Source organism: Nicotiana attenuata, chromosome 2 (genome assembly GCF_001879085.1).
Source record: "Nicotiana attenuata strain UT chromosome 2, NIATTr2, whole genome shotgun sequence".
Lineage (NCBI taxonomy): Eukaryota > Viridiplantae > Streptophyta > Magnoliopsida > Solanales > Solanaceae > Nicotiana > Nicotiana attenuata.
The window spans coordinates 46,594,468-46,610,146 of record NC_031990.1 but is presented as its reverse complement, the minus strand read 5'-3'; the positions used below and the strand labels follow the sequence as shown (position 1 = coordinate 46,610,146).

The following is a 15,679-nucleotide window of genomic DNA, read 5'->3' as shown; positions in this document are numbered from 1 at the left end:
TCCACCCCTAACATAGAGACTTGGGGGAAGAGGATGAGGGATTAGCATAAAAAAAATATTTTCTACTCTCTAATCAAATACTAAAAAATACTTTCCGGAAAAAGAATTTCACTCACCAACCAAACAAGAGAAAATAAGTGATAAAACCATTCATTTTCTATGAAAACATTTTCTTTCGTGCCAAACACCCAGAGCGGACACGTATTTTCCTCGTACCCAAGCTCAAAACAGTGTCAAACAACCAAAAGGACAATATGGTCTTTTGACCTTTTGTGAGGGCAAACATGAGAAGGGGTAGCTTGGTCATTTCAACCTGTACAACGGCTACTTATTTGCTGGCCGTTAGATAAAATCATAGTATTATGTGGGAAAAGAACAGAAGTCACTGCACGCTCCACTAGAAGTTCTGTAGGCGGCCGCTACCATTTGCCACTCTCTGCTCTTCTTCACTCCCTTCCTCTTTAAAAAAATCCAAAAAGGAAAAAGAAAAAAGAACACATTTTGATCGGCCATTTTCATGATTCAGGTCTTTTTCAACAAAAATTAGGGTTCTTTTCCCATTTCAAGAAAATTTTAGGGCTTCTTCCACCCTTTTTTTTTCCATCAGATTAATTTTTGTAAAAGAAAATGGAAAAGTTGAACAACATTTTCAAGAAGAAGACTTCACCCAAAGGTAAGATCTTTCCCCCCTTTTTCTCTAATCCCATTTTCGCTATTAATTTTCCTTCAGCTTACTATAGGGACTTTAGCTTGTTTCTTATCACATTTTTTAATTGTTTTATTCTTTGTTTTGAGTGATGATCTATGGTGAAAATTTTGTAATTGATTAACAGAAGCATTAAGGACCAGCAAAAGGGAAATGGCTGTTGCTACCAGAGGTACCATTACTGTCTTGGGCTTCTATTTTCATTGAGTTTTGTTTTGATTAAAGACAACTTTTGACTTAATGAAATTTTGAAGGCATTTTTTTCAAATTTAGAAATAATAGATGCTGATTCCTGATTCCTGATCCCAATTGCACTGGCTGACTTTGATAGGGATGCCATTTGGTTATATTCCTCTTGTTTTGATTTTAGATGTACTTCAAACACTATGCTCTTTACATTAGAACAGTCTAATTCTCCAATGTGTTGAGCAAGAGATGCTTAATTTGTTTGGAGGTCTAGGAATAAATGTTCCAGCAAAGAGGAACAAAAGGATCACGCTTGGCAGAAATTCTTATGTCTTTTATATTGGGAAAGAGAAGTACTTAAGCATATTGAAGGTTTCGGGTAAACTCAAGCAATTTGATTGTAATGATGTAAGGTATTCAACAAAAGCAAAACCCAATAAGAATTGTTGTGCCTTTGCAATAAGAATTAAAAAGGATGAGTGATCCTTCAAAATGTTATGGTAAAAGAGGTGAGTGAGATATAATACTGGTTGAGAAGGTTCGTTAGTAATTAGATAACCAAAATCATGTAATATCTGGTATTATAATTCTGTATGACAATGGTGCTTCATAATATGATAGTATGATATATTAGGAAAATTGTCAAATTAGTTTTGGGGACTAAACCGTAGTTCAGGTGCATTGCAAATGATAGGCAAGCTCAATATAATTTACTCTAACCATCTAATCTGCTTTGCTTGGACAATCATTGGCAGAGTTGGAAGAATTGCTATATTGGCTAAAAGCTAGATGTACTTATTTCCTTTGCAAGTGACCAAGTGTCTCAACTCAACTACTTATAAGTTTTATTGGTTCTTTTCATTACTACTGTTGAAAACCATCAGTAGTTGGTTTTTTAACAGAAATAAGCAAGGGGGTGGACAAGCCAAAAGCATTTAATACTATTGAAAATAAACTGTGTCGAAGATGTCTGTCTCAGTTTTGGGTGTCGTTCTTATTTTTGACTAAAACCATCAGTGTCAGCTATTTTGCTAAATGAGAAAACAAATTGCATATTTCAGGTTTTATATTTTGGACTGTTGATAAAGATTTGGGATATGATCGTTGTTATGCTATTCTAGTAAATTGCGTGTCACTGTCGTTTGCATAAGCAAGGAGTTTGATAAAGATTTGGGATATGATCGTTGTTATGCTATTCTAGTAAATTGCGTGTCACTGTCATTTGCTGCATAAGCAAGGAGTTGGATAACACCAAAAGCATTAAACAGTGTTTGGAAAAAATTATCCTTGTCGAGGATGTGTCATAGTTGGATGTCATTCGTACTTTTTACTTAGCTGTTATCAGCTTATTTTTGGTAAACGAGAAGATAACTTTGTATTCCATGTTATCTTTTGTGTTGTTATAGAGCGTTGGAATATGATAATTGGTGTGCAAGTTTAGTATATTTCACTTCGTTTTTTCACTTTGTATTGTCTTTCTCATTCCTTATTTGGTGCTGTTGTACTTTTCATCAATTCATTTCTTTGTTCGTGTTTAACTTTTTTAGGCATTGAGCGGGAGATTTCATCTTTACAGATGGAGGTAAGTTACTAGAAAAATGTTCATAGACATGATGCAAGTGTTGTTTGTTCAGTTAGTTCAGAGTATTCTTGCCAATTTTATGGTCAAGAAAATGTTCAGAGTATTGTTACAGTACCCGATCTTTTTCTTCTGTGTTAGTTATCTTCTTATTTATTAACTTATGTAATTCTTATTTTACCATCTTGTAGGAGAAAAAGTTAGTTGCAGAGATCAAGAAAACAGCCAAAACAGGAAACGAGGCAAGTGTTTGTTCATTAAACTTATTTTTTGTTACTACCACCGCACTTGGAATCGTGATCATATTGATACTGGTTTCCATGGGTGCTTATTTGCACTAGAAACTGCGTGCTTTTTGCAGCCTCTTATTTCTTTTGGTATAATGTGTGGTGTTATTCTGATCAAAAGCACGTCAACCTGATTCTACCCGGCTAGTTAATGTGAATTTACCTAATCTTCCAAGCATACAAGAGTTAGATATTAGAGAGATATTCTATCAACATTCAGGAGGAAGTATGATGTACTTTGAAGCATGATCATGTACATTGAAGCATATGTTTGAGTAGGACAGATAAGCAGCTGTTTCTAGAGTTTAAGGTGTTTTATGGCGGGTAATGGGCTTTAGAATGTTTCCGTTGTGAGAAGGCCTTTAGGCATGGCATAATACACTAAAGATTTTTTTGATGTAGGACAGTGGGAAGCAGTTTCTTGAGCTCAAAGTGTTTTAAGATGGGTAATGTGGCTTAGAGAATGTTTTAGCATGATATATGCTTGAAAATGACTAAGATTAGCTTTTTTGGGGGAGCTAATAAACAGTCAGAGTTTAGCAACAGAAAGAAATGCTGAAAGGAAATGCTTGATTGATTACGCTTAGATCTCCCAGGCTGCTTCACAGCTTAAAGCTTGAGTTCTTTCAAACAAACTTAAAATAGTTCTGAAAGAAATTCTATATTACTCTACTGAAAAGCATTTGAATTTATGTTAGACTCCATGAACCCACTAGCAAATAAGTTCTATTATTTATCACATTATATTTGAACAGTTTAAGATAACTAAAACACTGATTAGACTAGAGTTAATTTTTATGTAATTAGACCAAGTCCTATGTTAGACTCCATGAACCCACTAGCAAATAAGTTCTATTATTTATCACATTATATTTGAACAGTTTAAGATAACTAAAACACTGATTAGACTAGAGTTAATTTGTATGTACATAGTCTTGAGTCATTCTCAGCTTGCATAAATCATCCTTCTAAAGTAAGTACTCATGCATAAACATCTTGTAAGTACTCATGCATAAACATCTTGTCACAACCTTAGAGAAAGATATTATTTGACAGGAAAGTATCAGAATTTGAAAGACATATATATGGTTTATGTCTGCATTGAATTGAACCGAGTCAAATAAGGTATTGACTTGATTAGAGCTCGAGCTAGAGTTCGAGCACAACAAAAGTTTAACTGACTAGAGCCTGACAATTGTTTAACTAATTTCAAATTCTTAAGGTTTATTCTCACACCAGCAAATAATCCACAGAATTTGTATACGTGTACGAATCCTATATAAATTTAAAAAAATACTTGTATGAGGGTGTGAGCCATGTTAGCTAGCTTTCTCTACCCAAGCATCTCCTTTTCATATTCAAGATCAAAATTTATTAGAGCCCTCTTTTTAATTTTTTTTTCTATTCGAGCTCAATAGGACTTTGAGTTTGAATCAAGACTAATTAAATTCGAGGTGTAGTTATTCATTTAGGAGTTGATTCAGTTGCAGCTTTTGTGGTAACATGAACGTTATACTATGTGATTCAGGTAGTTCTTTTTATGTAGCGTGCTCAACCGCTGTGGAATTATCTTTTCAAACTCTTTGATGTCAAATGAATGGCATTTTTTTAAGAAGGGATGAGCAAATAACTCATTCATCCGACGTAATCTGCACATCAGCCATTTCTTTTTCCTCAAAGTAAATCTTGCTCACGCATTTTGACTTGTCAGGCCGCCACTAAAATTCTAGCTCGTCAACTTGTGCGACTGCGGCAACAAATTGTAAATTTGCAAGGTAGTCGTGCTCAGATTAGGGGTGTAGCAACTCATACACAGGTCAAATCTTTTCTCCAGATAACTATTGTTTATGACCAAGCAATTGAAATTTTTTGGTGGATCTTATACGTGGCTTCCTTTCTCTTCTGTAGGCACTGTATGCTAGCACCTCTATGTCTACTGGAATGAAAGGTGCAACTAAAGCGATGACTGCCATGAACAAGGTACTGATTATTTGCTGGTAGCGAGTTTCTTTTCCTCTTTTCTTCTTAAATCGTTCAAACATATTAAAGTGAAATACAAAACATATGAAAGTGAAATATTTGTCACCTACATCTTTTCTCCTCCATTTTGTTTGCCGTTGTGCTATCATTTAGGTTCTGTGCTCCACAAGCTAATCAAGGTGTAATTCCGTCTAATTGGTTTGTTCTTTGTGTGTTTACTTCTCAGCAAATGGCACCTGCGAAACAAGTTAAAGTGATCAGAGAATTCCAGAAGCAGTCATCACAGTTGGACATGACAGTAAGCACATTCATCCTTCCAAGTGAACTTTACATTATTGACAAATGCAGTTTCTTCAAGGCAACTAAGCAAAATATTTTAGCTTGGTGAAGTTCAGCCTATGCATACTGATAAAAATATCTGATTTTTTCAGATTGAGATGATGTCAGAGTCCATTGATGAAACTTTGGATAAAGATGAAGCTGAAGAAGAAACTGAGGAGCTTACAAACCAGGTTCAATACTCATTTTTCATCATGCCGTTTGTCTGTTTCCTAATTGTATTTTCTGGTCAACTTTTCTAATTTGGATTTTCATTTGTTAGGTGCTGGATGAGATTGGTGTTGACATTGCTTCGCAGGTAGGTTGTTGATAAGGATAGTTGAGCCATCAGTTGTTTTTCTCATCTTTAGTTTGCAAGCTGGTTTATTCATTATTGTTTTCTATTTTGGCAGCTATCTTCAGCTCCAAAAGGTCGAATTGCATCGAAGAAAGTTGAAAATGTTGCTCCCCCTAGGTACGTCGAAACTGTTTTTATATCATGTCAGACATGTATTATCTGATATACTTATGTTGGATTGTGTGTCTACATGTGTCGAGCTACATTTTTTCTGCATTTCCATATCAAACTGTCAGAGTCTATTCTCAACTATATAGGCATAGTATTCTTGTGGATACATTCTTTGTGTTCTCTGATTATACTCCTGTTGCGTCTGATCATGATGGACATTGTATTTGCTACTTTGACCAACTGCTGACTATGAACATTGTATTGATGCATGTACTGAGCCGATCTAGAAGGTTCGTTTTAGTTCTTCCTTGTATAATATGTTTTTGGCGTGGTCAGAACTATCGGAAAATAATATATTCTTTTAGAACAGGAAGTTTATACAGATGGCTTTTTATCTTCTCCTTGTCAAATGTTTTGTTATGTTCTTTCTGTTTGATTTTGTGGCAATACGAGTTGAATTCTGAACTACTTAGAATAATATGTAACAATTCTTCTGTTTTAATGCAGTTCTGACTCTGCGGATGTTGAGGAACTTGAGAAGAGGTTGGCCTCTCTTCGAAGAATTTGAGGAAGAAGAACGTGCATATTCTATATTCACCTTTCTTTTTGTATAAATTCTCTTTAGCATAAACGTATAGTATGTACTAAATTGTATTTCTGTGACTATTGTTCTCTAGCACTAAACATCAACATTTATGAATTAATATCTAGAGGTATAAATGCTGTAAGATTGACAATGTGTTTTTGGTTTCATAATTGTGAAATTATTCCTCTGTTCCTGAACTTTGTGCGATTAAAAACGTCCAAATATAACCATGAAATATACTCCTATGCGGCTTCCACATCAGACCCATTTTTCACGATGAAGACCATTAGCGAGAAGGGCATGTTTCAGACGAAAAATAACGGCGATGGCTCCTATGAGCCGATAGGTTAACACTGGACATATATATTCTTAAAAAAAAGTATGAAAGCTGAAAGATCTGTAATATGATGGAGCCATATAAGTGGGATTGCATTGAATTTTGTAAAGAGAATAAAATTTATACAGAAGAGAAAACACCAATAGACCAAAGGGACAGAAAAAGACGGCTAGCATATTGGATAATAATTAAGGGACAAAGGCCAAAATTGTCCCTAAACCTATCAAAAATTAGTCACGTTTATATCCGTTTCTACTTTCGATCCAAATATACGCCTACCATTAGTAAAGTATACAAAATCGTCCCTAACCCTAACAAATTTCCAACGTGGCAGTAGAACCCCTCACTTAATTAATGTGCCGTGCAAATACCAACCCGAATTGTAGAGACCCATACTCATTTTTCTGACCCATGCCAATTTTTTTTGACCCCTCCCTTCCCGTTTATACTCATTTCTCTTTACAACTTTATTCTTTTTATTTTCATTTTTTTCTTTTACATCCTTCTCTTAGCACAATTCCATTCAAAATCAGAAATCCAAGCAAACTTTCTGGCAAAATGAAATGACAAGAAATTCATCACCGGAGCTCTAACTTTCCAGATTCAAGGCACAAAGATTTAACTAATTCTAATTTAAATAACAAGTTGCAGCTTTGAATAGTTTCAGCATTCCAATGTCAGATTCTTTGTTTTATTCAATCCAAAACAGATCAAAAATTTCAAAAACGAGTCTCACCCGATTGATTCTTCTTTGTTTGCGAAAAAGATTGTTCCGTCAAGATTTTACTAGTTCTAATATGTTCAAGCAGTAAAGAAATTTTTTAGCAAAAGAAGATTTTTCCGTTGGTTGGGTGGAATATTAAAGAGAAATATGAGGTCACTGGTAAATGAATTTTTATGGAGGATTTCTTTTTTCTGGATCTAGCTCTTCTTCTTTTTGTGAAACATGAGTGTTACTGGCCAGTTATGACCACTAAAGAGGAGCGAGAGATGGAAGAAAAGAGAGGTGATTTTCTGATGAGTGAGTGGTAGTGTTTAAAGATATGGTTTCAAGTGAAGTTTTTTTGTGGATATTTCCGATGAGTGATTGCTGATGATTTTCTAGGTGGAGAGAAGGTGAGGTATTTTCTAGAAGACGGCTGGAGTGGTGGTTCGAACACTGGCTGGTAATAATGGAAATTTATAAAATAATTTTGTGGAGCAGGACAAGGGCCTTGAACAGGGGCGTACGCAGAACTTTTAGTAAGCGGTGTCACAATTAGCTAGCACAAATACTTATCGCAAATCCAAGAAGGAGTTATTCTGAATTAAGCGCTTGAAAGGTGTTAAATAGAATTATTATTGCATTTATATTGTAAATCACCCTTTGTCTCATTGGTGTGTACTCTTAATTCTGTGGCGGAGGTCTGAGGTTCGAATCCCCAAAAAGAGTCACATATGCAGGGAATCGAACCCTGGACCTTTACTATCTTAATAAAAGGCTTAACCATTGAACTAGCACCTGAACGTTGTCAAATGGTGTCACTTCAGACAATATGTAAGAATTTACTGTTCGCATGTCATTTACACCAGCATTTTTAATCAAAGCGGTGTCACGTGCACCGCTTCGATGTACGTGCATCCGCCCCTGAGTCCTTGAATTTGCAGCAATGGTAGTATGTTAGCCGAGAAGGAGAAGATTAATTTTAGTGGGTTTAGTTATTTATTATTACAGATGGAAAATAAATAGTGACATGGAGTCCACCGTGTCATTTTAGTTGCTGAATCATGGACATCCGTTAGGGTTGGAGATATTTTTGTCTACTTTCTTAAGGGTAGGAATAGATTTGGACTGATAGTAGAATTGTATATAAACGTGAATAATTTTCCAAAGTAGAGGGACAAATCTAACCTTCTTTCCCATAATTAAATGCCCAACAATGTCAAAACGATACAGAGTAGATTAGCTTCACTGTAGGTAGTAGATTAAGGATAGTTAGGCGTATTGATCAGTTCGTTTTTGCTCATCTTTAGTTTGCAAGCTGGTTTACCCATCATCTTTATTTAGGCAGTAATAATCCCGTTGCCTCTGATATGTTTTTGGCGTGTGGTAAGAACAATCAGAAAATAATAATACTATATACTGTATTCTTTTAGAAGATGAAGTTTATATGAAAAGGACTCCTAAGATCCTATCATCTTAGTGTTTTTCAATTAATTTTTGGATAATTTAGAACGAAGTTTGATATGATCTTTCTGTTTTATTTTGTGGCATTAAGTGTTGAAGTTTGAACTATTAGTTTGCCTAACACTTCTTGTAATGGAGAATAATCGCGGGCGAGAACAACATTAGCGTACCTGTCAACTCAGCGGAAGAATTGTTGAACTCACCACCAAAAGAATTGCCCCAAGTCGAACTTTGAATCTCTTGGAAACAAAGTTAGAATTTCACGAACTAAATGTCTTCTTGTGTTGATTGGGAAGAGATTTTTGATCCCACTCTTACTTTTTATCTCTGTTATCTTACAGAAAAGAAGAAAGTGGAAAAACTGCTCACACTACACTTAAATGTGTAGTAACCTCTTTAAAGAGGTTATTTTAAACCCTATCTCTTCTAAAAAAAAATTCTTTTTCAAATGGGTTGGGCCAGCCCTCATGGAGCGACCTGATACCCGGATCCAATATCCAACATCTCCCACTTCGCTCATGATGGGCTTGAACTCAAACCAGTATCATGATTAAACGACACACTTAATTCATACAGACAAGTAGTTCGTGCGACCTGCGAGCATCAAGAGCTATAATATGTTTCAAACCTGTTAAGGTTATTCTAAACTCTATGTATAAATCCGATCACATTCGGAAAGGATTCACTACTATCATGATGATCTTATTACTCGCTATACCCCAGACATCACCTGCTACTCCAGTAGCTAGTTATTTAATCCCTCATCCTCGAAAGAGGTGAACTCGAGTTCATGTTTAACTTTGTATTCATAATTACATTTGATACCCTCATGGTAAGTATAATGGTCGACCTATGAATACAAGTTAAATTACAAAAAAAAAATATTTATTTGTCTTCCCTTTCTACTCGAATCTTTCTATTCCAAATCAACTACTTTCGTAGAGATGCACTGCATTGCCGAATCACTCATGACTATTAGTAACATGCTAAAGTAGCAACACTGATTGGCACTTCAAGAAACAGTAAAAGGTCAAAGGGTATTCTAATAAAAGTTAATGTAACTTCTTTAGGATCTCACACAATGAAGAAGCAGGGATTCATTCTTCCATTATCCCATGGTCGATAGCACACGTGGTATGAAACACATGTTACGAGGTTCTCACCTGATATTGGCGTGTGTGTCCTATTCTTTTAATCATTCAACACCGTACAGATCTTGGTCTAGACACCTCCAAATGTCTAACCCGAGTTTCTAATAATCCTCAAACCATCTTCTTAGAGAAACTTGCATCTGGCTTACAAAACAAGTCATAATCGAATAGTGAAATTCGTAAGTATGATTAGTTGTCAAGACCGACCTCTACAAGTAAATATAACCTCGCATTATCCAAGGTTCTATAAGGTCTCATCTCTTCACGATTCTTAATGTAAGAGGTGATTGCTCGTGTGAGAGAGCCCATCTCGCGACTTGTTTGACACACTTTATCAACAAAACATTCATCACATGCGTACGAGATATAAGCATAAATTCAAGAGTCAAATTTTGATGAGCATATTATAATACTAAAATCATTTTACAATACATAAATATGTTCATATCATTCGCAAACCTAGAGCCATAACATGTTTCTCAAACAGGTCTCTAGATATCGCCTTTGTAAAAGGATCAGCTATCATGCTTCGTGTAGGAACGTATTGTAAATTTATTTCTCCACTTGCTACCATGTCTCTCACAAAGTTATACTTGATGTCAATGTCTTTTGGTCTTGCTGTGATACTTAGGATCTTTTGTATATGCAATAGCCGCTTGACTATCACAATATAGAGTCATGGGATCCTGAGAGTTCTTTGTAATATCCAAATGCTCAAAGAATCTCTTCAACCAAACAACTTCTTGTACTCCAGATGCACAAGCCACGAGCTCAGCTTCCATCGTTGAAAGGGCTGTACAGGTTTGTTTCTTACTTTTCATGATATAACACCACCATTAAATAAGAAGGCATAATCGGATGTTGATTTTCTATCATTCCGGTCACCAGCCCAATCAGCATCTGTATATCCTCTTAAGTATAAATCATTTCCACTATAACATAGTGAATAATCTGCAGTTCCCTTTTCAGGTATCTAAGAATTCTCTTCACAGCTTTCCAATGATCTTTTCAAAGATTGGATTGATATCTGCTAACCAGACCTACGGCATAACAAATGTCTGGGCTAGTACACATCATAGCGTACATCAAGCTCCCGACAACACTTGAATATGAAACTCGAGACATGTCTTCCTTTTCATTTTTAGTCTTGGGATACATTTCAAGGCTTAAAGTTTCACCTCTCGCTATAGGAGTATCCATGGATTTGCAACTATTCATGCGAAAACGCTCCAAAATTTTCTTTATATAAGTTTCTTGAGATAGACTCAATAACTTTTTGGAACTGTCTTTTTGGATCTTAACTCCAAGGATATAGTCTGCCTCGCCCATATCTTTCATGTCAAATGACTTTGAAAGCCATGACTTCATAGTTTTCAAATACTCCAAATTATTTTCGGCTGATAAAATATCGTCCACATAAAAAGAAAGAATTACAAACATCCCATTGGACTTCTTCACATAAATGCAATGGTCTTCATTGATCATGGTAAAATCATATGAGATCACCTCCTTGTGAAATCTCAAATACCATTGCCTTGAAGATTGCTTCAGGCCATAAATAGATCTTTTCAATTTACAGACCTTCTTTTCTTGCCCTTTAACGATGAAGCCTACAGGTCGTTCCATGTAGATTTCTTCGTTTAGTTCTCCATTGAGAAAAGCTGTCTTCACGTCCATTTGATGTAATTCTAAATCCAAATATGCAACAATAGTCAAAGTAAGCGAATTGAGGTAAACTTCACAACTGGTGAAAATGTTTCCTCATAATCTATTCCAATTTCTTGAGTAATGCCTTTTGCCACCAATCGTGCCTTGTATCTTTCTATTGACTCATCCACTTTGCGTTTCACTTTGAGAACCCATTTGTTCCCAATGGCTCTACGCCCAGGCGGAAGGTCAACTATGTCCCAGACTTTGTTGGTTTTCATGGACTCTAATTATTCTTTCATTGCTTTCATCCACTCATCTTTTTCATGGCTCGATAAAGCCTCAGTCACAGACTTTGTCTCATCCATTTCTGTGGGAGATACCAAGAAAACATAATCTTTAATTTCATAAGTACGTTTGGGTATATTTTTTCTGGCACTCTTTCGTAGTTGAAATTCAGGTTCGTCAGAAGGATTTTGGGATTGAGAGTTCCCACTCCCACTCGGATCAAGAATAAGATCTTGATCTATTTGATTATCAATTATGTCAGAAGACACTTGCTGACTATCAGAGTTCAACATTTCATAAAGAGGCTCTCCATTCTTTACCTCGCCCTTCTTTGGAAAATCATTTTCCAGAAATGTGACATCTCGTGATTCAATCTCAGTAACACTTCCATCCTCTAATTCACCAATGAACACATACCCTTTGGAGTGTTCTGAATATCTTATAAAGATACATTTCTTGCCTTTTGGACCTAATTTACCAAGCTTGCTAAAAGAATCTTTTACATATGCAACACAACCCCAAGGTCGTAAATCTTCTAAGTTTGGTTTATGACCAGTCCTAGCTCATAAGGAGTGGAAGAAACTGATTTAGAAGGCACTTTGTTCAATATGTAGGTTGCAGTCAATAACGCGTCTCCCTAAAAGGAGATAGGTAAATTTGCCTGCGCCATCATGGACCTTATTATGTCCAATAGTGTTCTATTCCTCCTTTCTGCTACACCATTTTGTTGAGGTGTGTATGGAATAGTTAACTGTCTGGTGATGCCCTTCTCATTACACAATTCTTCAAATTCTTTTGATAGATATTCACGCCCTCTATCGGTTCTTAAGGTCATAATTCTTTTATCTAATTGATTCTCAACTTCATTCAAATATTTCTTAAAGTATTCAAGTGCTTCAGATTTATGAGCAATCAAATAGACATAACTAAAGCGTGTGAAATCATCAATGAACGTAATAAAATATAAAGCACCAGACCTAGCCCTCACATTCATTGGACCACAGATATCAGAATAGATTAATTGCAATGGAAAATCAGCTCTCTCAGCCTTTCCAAATGGTTTACGTGTAATCTTTCTGGCAAAACAATTTTCATAAGTTGGCATTTCAATTTTAGAGAAAGAACCTAGATGTCCTTCCTTAGCCAATCTATTCATTCGATCCTGCCCTATGTGACCTAATCTTGCATGCCATGTAATAACATCAACATCATTGTTACTAGAATAACATTCCATAACACATCGGTCAACATAATAGTTATACGTAGAAGGATTACAATCTAACACAATAAAACCATCATAACGATGTCCAAAATCATAAGAAACATTGTCTTGAGTAATTCTAAGACCACTGCGACTAAAATTCAAATTGAAATCTAAATCTAGAAGAACAGACACAAAGACTAAGTTTCGTCGAATCTCTGGAACATACAGGACATCATGCAACATCAAAGATCGGCCACCACGCATGTCCATTCTGCAAGTGCCTATCCCTTTGACTTCAAGCTTTGCATTATTTCCCACATATACATGCTTTGATCCAGGTGAAACTCGAAGAAACTCTATGAACGCTTCTCTATCACGGCTCACATGGTTGGTGGCCCCTGAGTCTATAATCCACACAGGATAAGATTCGGTTAGTAAAACAGTGCTGGAAACATATATAGCACTAAGAGATGCATTTTGAAATGCTACATTTTTCAGCTCAGTGCACTCACGAGCAAAATGCCCTGGGACTTGGCAATTGTAGCACTTTATCTTGCTCTTGTCTTTCTTCTTATAGAACCGTTTTCCTTTCTTGGAATTTGGCTTGTTTCTTTTCTTAGAGGATCCTTCTCCGGTCTCCTTACCCTTTCCGTCATTTTTCCAGTTTCTCTTGCGCTTGAAGCTTGATCTCTTTGTACCACTTGATTCTGCCACAAAGACATTAGGTACAGCTTTAGCAGCACCAAGCCGCTCGTCTTCAAGCTCCACATGACGGGCAACATCAGCAAAAGTTTTGATGCTATCATTGTGGGTCAAGTTAACCTTCAGATGTTCCCAATTATTTGGAAGAGACCGAATCACTGCCTAAACCTGCTGCTCATCAAAGAGAATATGGCCAACATTTTTGAGTTGAGCAATCATATTTGACATCACCCTTAGATGTTGCTTGACACCGTGATCATGACGCTTTTTATACGTGTCATACTTGATTGTCAGTTGTTGAAGGTGAGTCACGGTCGTACCCCCATATGCCTCTCTTAAATGTGTCCACATGGCTTGAGCAGTAGGATATTGCTCACATTCGTGGATGAGATCATCAGCAACTGAACATACAATAGTTCCACGTGCAGTGGAACCTTTCTTTTTCCAAACATTGTAAGTTTTCAGATCCCTCCTGTGTTGGGCAGTGTTACCCTCCTCTAGGTGACTCATAACATGGTTAATGCTTTTAAGAGCATCTTGCTCTTCGAGTACATACCACATCTTACGACTCCAGATGTCGCAATTTTTACCATTCAGTTTGTCACCCTTGTTCAAGTCAGCAATGATACTTTTCGATGCCATGTCTGTTATTAGAGACAATATTACAAGTTTAACTCATCAATATATACTTGAGTTAATTTATGCATGTGATTGCACACTCAAGTAAATTAATTATAATATTAATTCTACATTTAGTATAGAATCGAACGGCCACTATGTTTCCATTCATCATCTATATCTAAATATTTTAATTAATATTAAAATCACTTCTTAGTGTGTACTTTATTTCAAGTCTCAATTCATTACAAAAAAAAATATGATAAACAATGTATGTTACTGGTGAGACAAGTAACATAATTTAAATTTCATTAAGATAAATCACATAATAATAATTTACATGTTTGCTTTGACATACATGTACCATTCGAACACTAACTCTTGCACATACAAGCTAAAAGGTGCACTGGGCCAAATATCATGATAAATCTCAGTTAAAATTTCACCTCAAGGCTCTCGAAGAGAGTCCGCTAAAATAGCTAATGCTTCCCAATCAGTAATTTCTACGTAATTGGCCAATTCAGCTCATTTTAATTGAAAAAGGTGTACATGTTCAGAAATAGAAACATCAGGGCCCATTTTAAATTCATTAAACTCCCTAAATTTCTTTTCTCTTTCCCTTTGTTCACCCCGTCGATCCCTTAACTCATTTTGTCTTGCCCTTGGGACATTCCTGATGACTTCAGGCTCCGAGTCTGAATCATTATAGAAATAAGTCCTGCGACGACGTACCCTTTTACGTTGTCCCCTTCCTTGCCTTCGAGAACTCCCACTTGGAGTAATTCGAACTTGTCCCTGTTCATCCATATCTGAAATAGGACCAAGGAATCAGAAATATGGTTGTTACCATTTAATGCGGCAACGTATGTCACAAATTTCTGGTAGAAGACAAAAAAGGATCATAAAAGAGTTTTTAAAGTTGGAAGATTCCGTTCTTCACATAAAAAATATTTTCGGAAAGCCCAAAACAGAATGTCATGAATATATAAGTTTTAGACAAAAATATTTAACAAGTTATTTCAAAAATGCTGAAAACACAAGCAGTTTTTCGTCAAAAATAGTCAAAAACTGCCAATCTTCAAAAAAATCCTATCTCACTCGTTTTTAATCCGTTCTTCACATATAATATATTTTCGGAAAGCCCAAAATGAGTAGAACATGATTATATAAGTTTTAGACAAAAAAAATTAACAAGTTATGGCTAAAACGCTGAAAACAGAAGCAGTTTTTCCTCAGAAAAATAGCCAACAAAAAAAATATCTCAACCTAAACTTATAAAACAGCGATTTCAAGACAATTTACATGAATAACTGGATCATTCAACCATTGCTCTGATACCAATGTAATGAAAAATAATCGCGGGGAGAGAACAACATTAGCGTACCTGTCAACTCAGCGGAAGAATTGTTGAACTCACCACCAAAAGAATTGCCCGAAGTCGAACTTTGAATCTC

General features: G+C 35.9%; 1 protein-coding gene across 1 annotated transcript; it reads left to right on the top strand.

The window, feature by feature from the left end:
- Positions 363 to 6,308, top strand: LOC109208973 (vacuolar protein sorting-associated protein 2 homolog 2-like). Its single transcript, XM_019372139.1, has 11 exons — positions 363 to 673; positions 834 to 878; positions 2,440 to 2,474; positions 2,663 to 2,713; positions 4,470 to 4,574; positions 4,667 to 4,738; positions 4,965 to 5,036; positions 5,170 to 5,250; positions 5,340 to 5,375; positions 5,470 to 5,531; positions 6,033 to 6,308. The coding sequence occupies exons 1-11, from the start codon at positions 628 to 630 to the stop codon at positions 6,091 to 6,093; spliced, it is 666 nt and encodes a 221-aa protein (XP_019227684.1). The 5' UTR covers positions 363 to 627; the 3' UTR covers positions 6,094 to 6,308.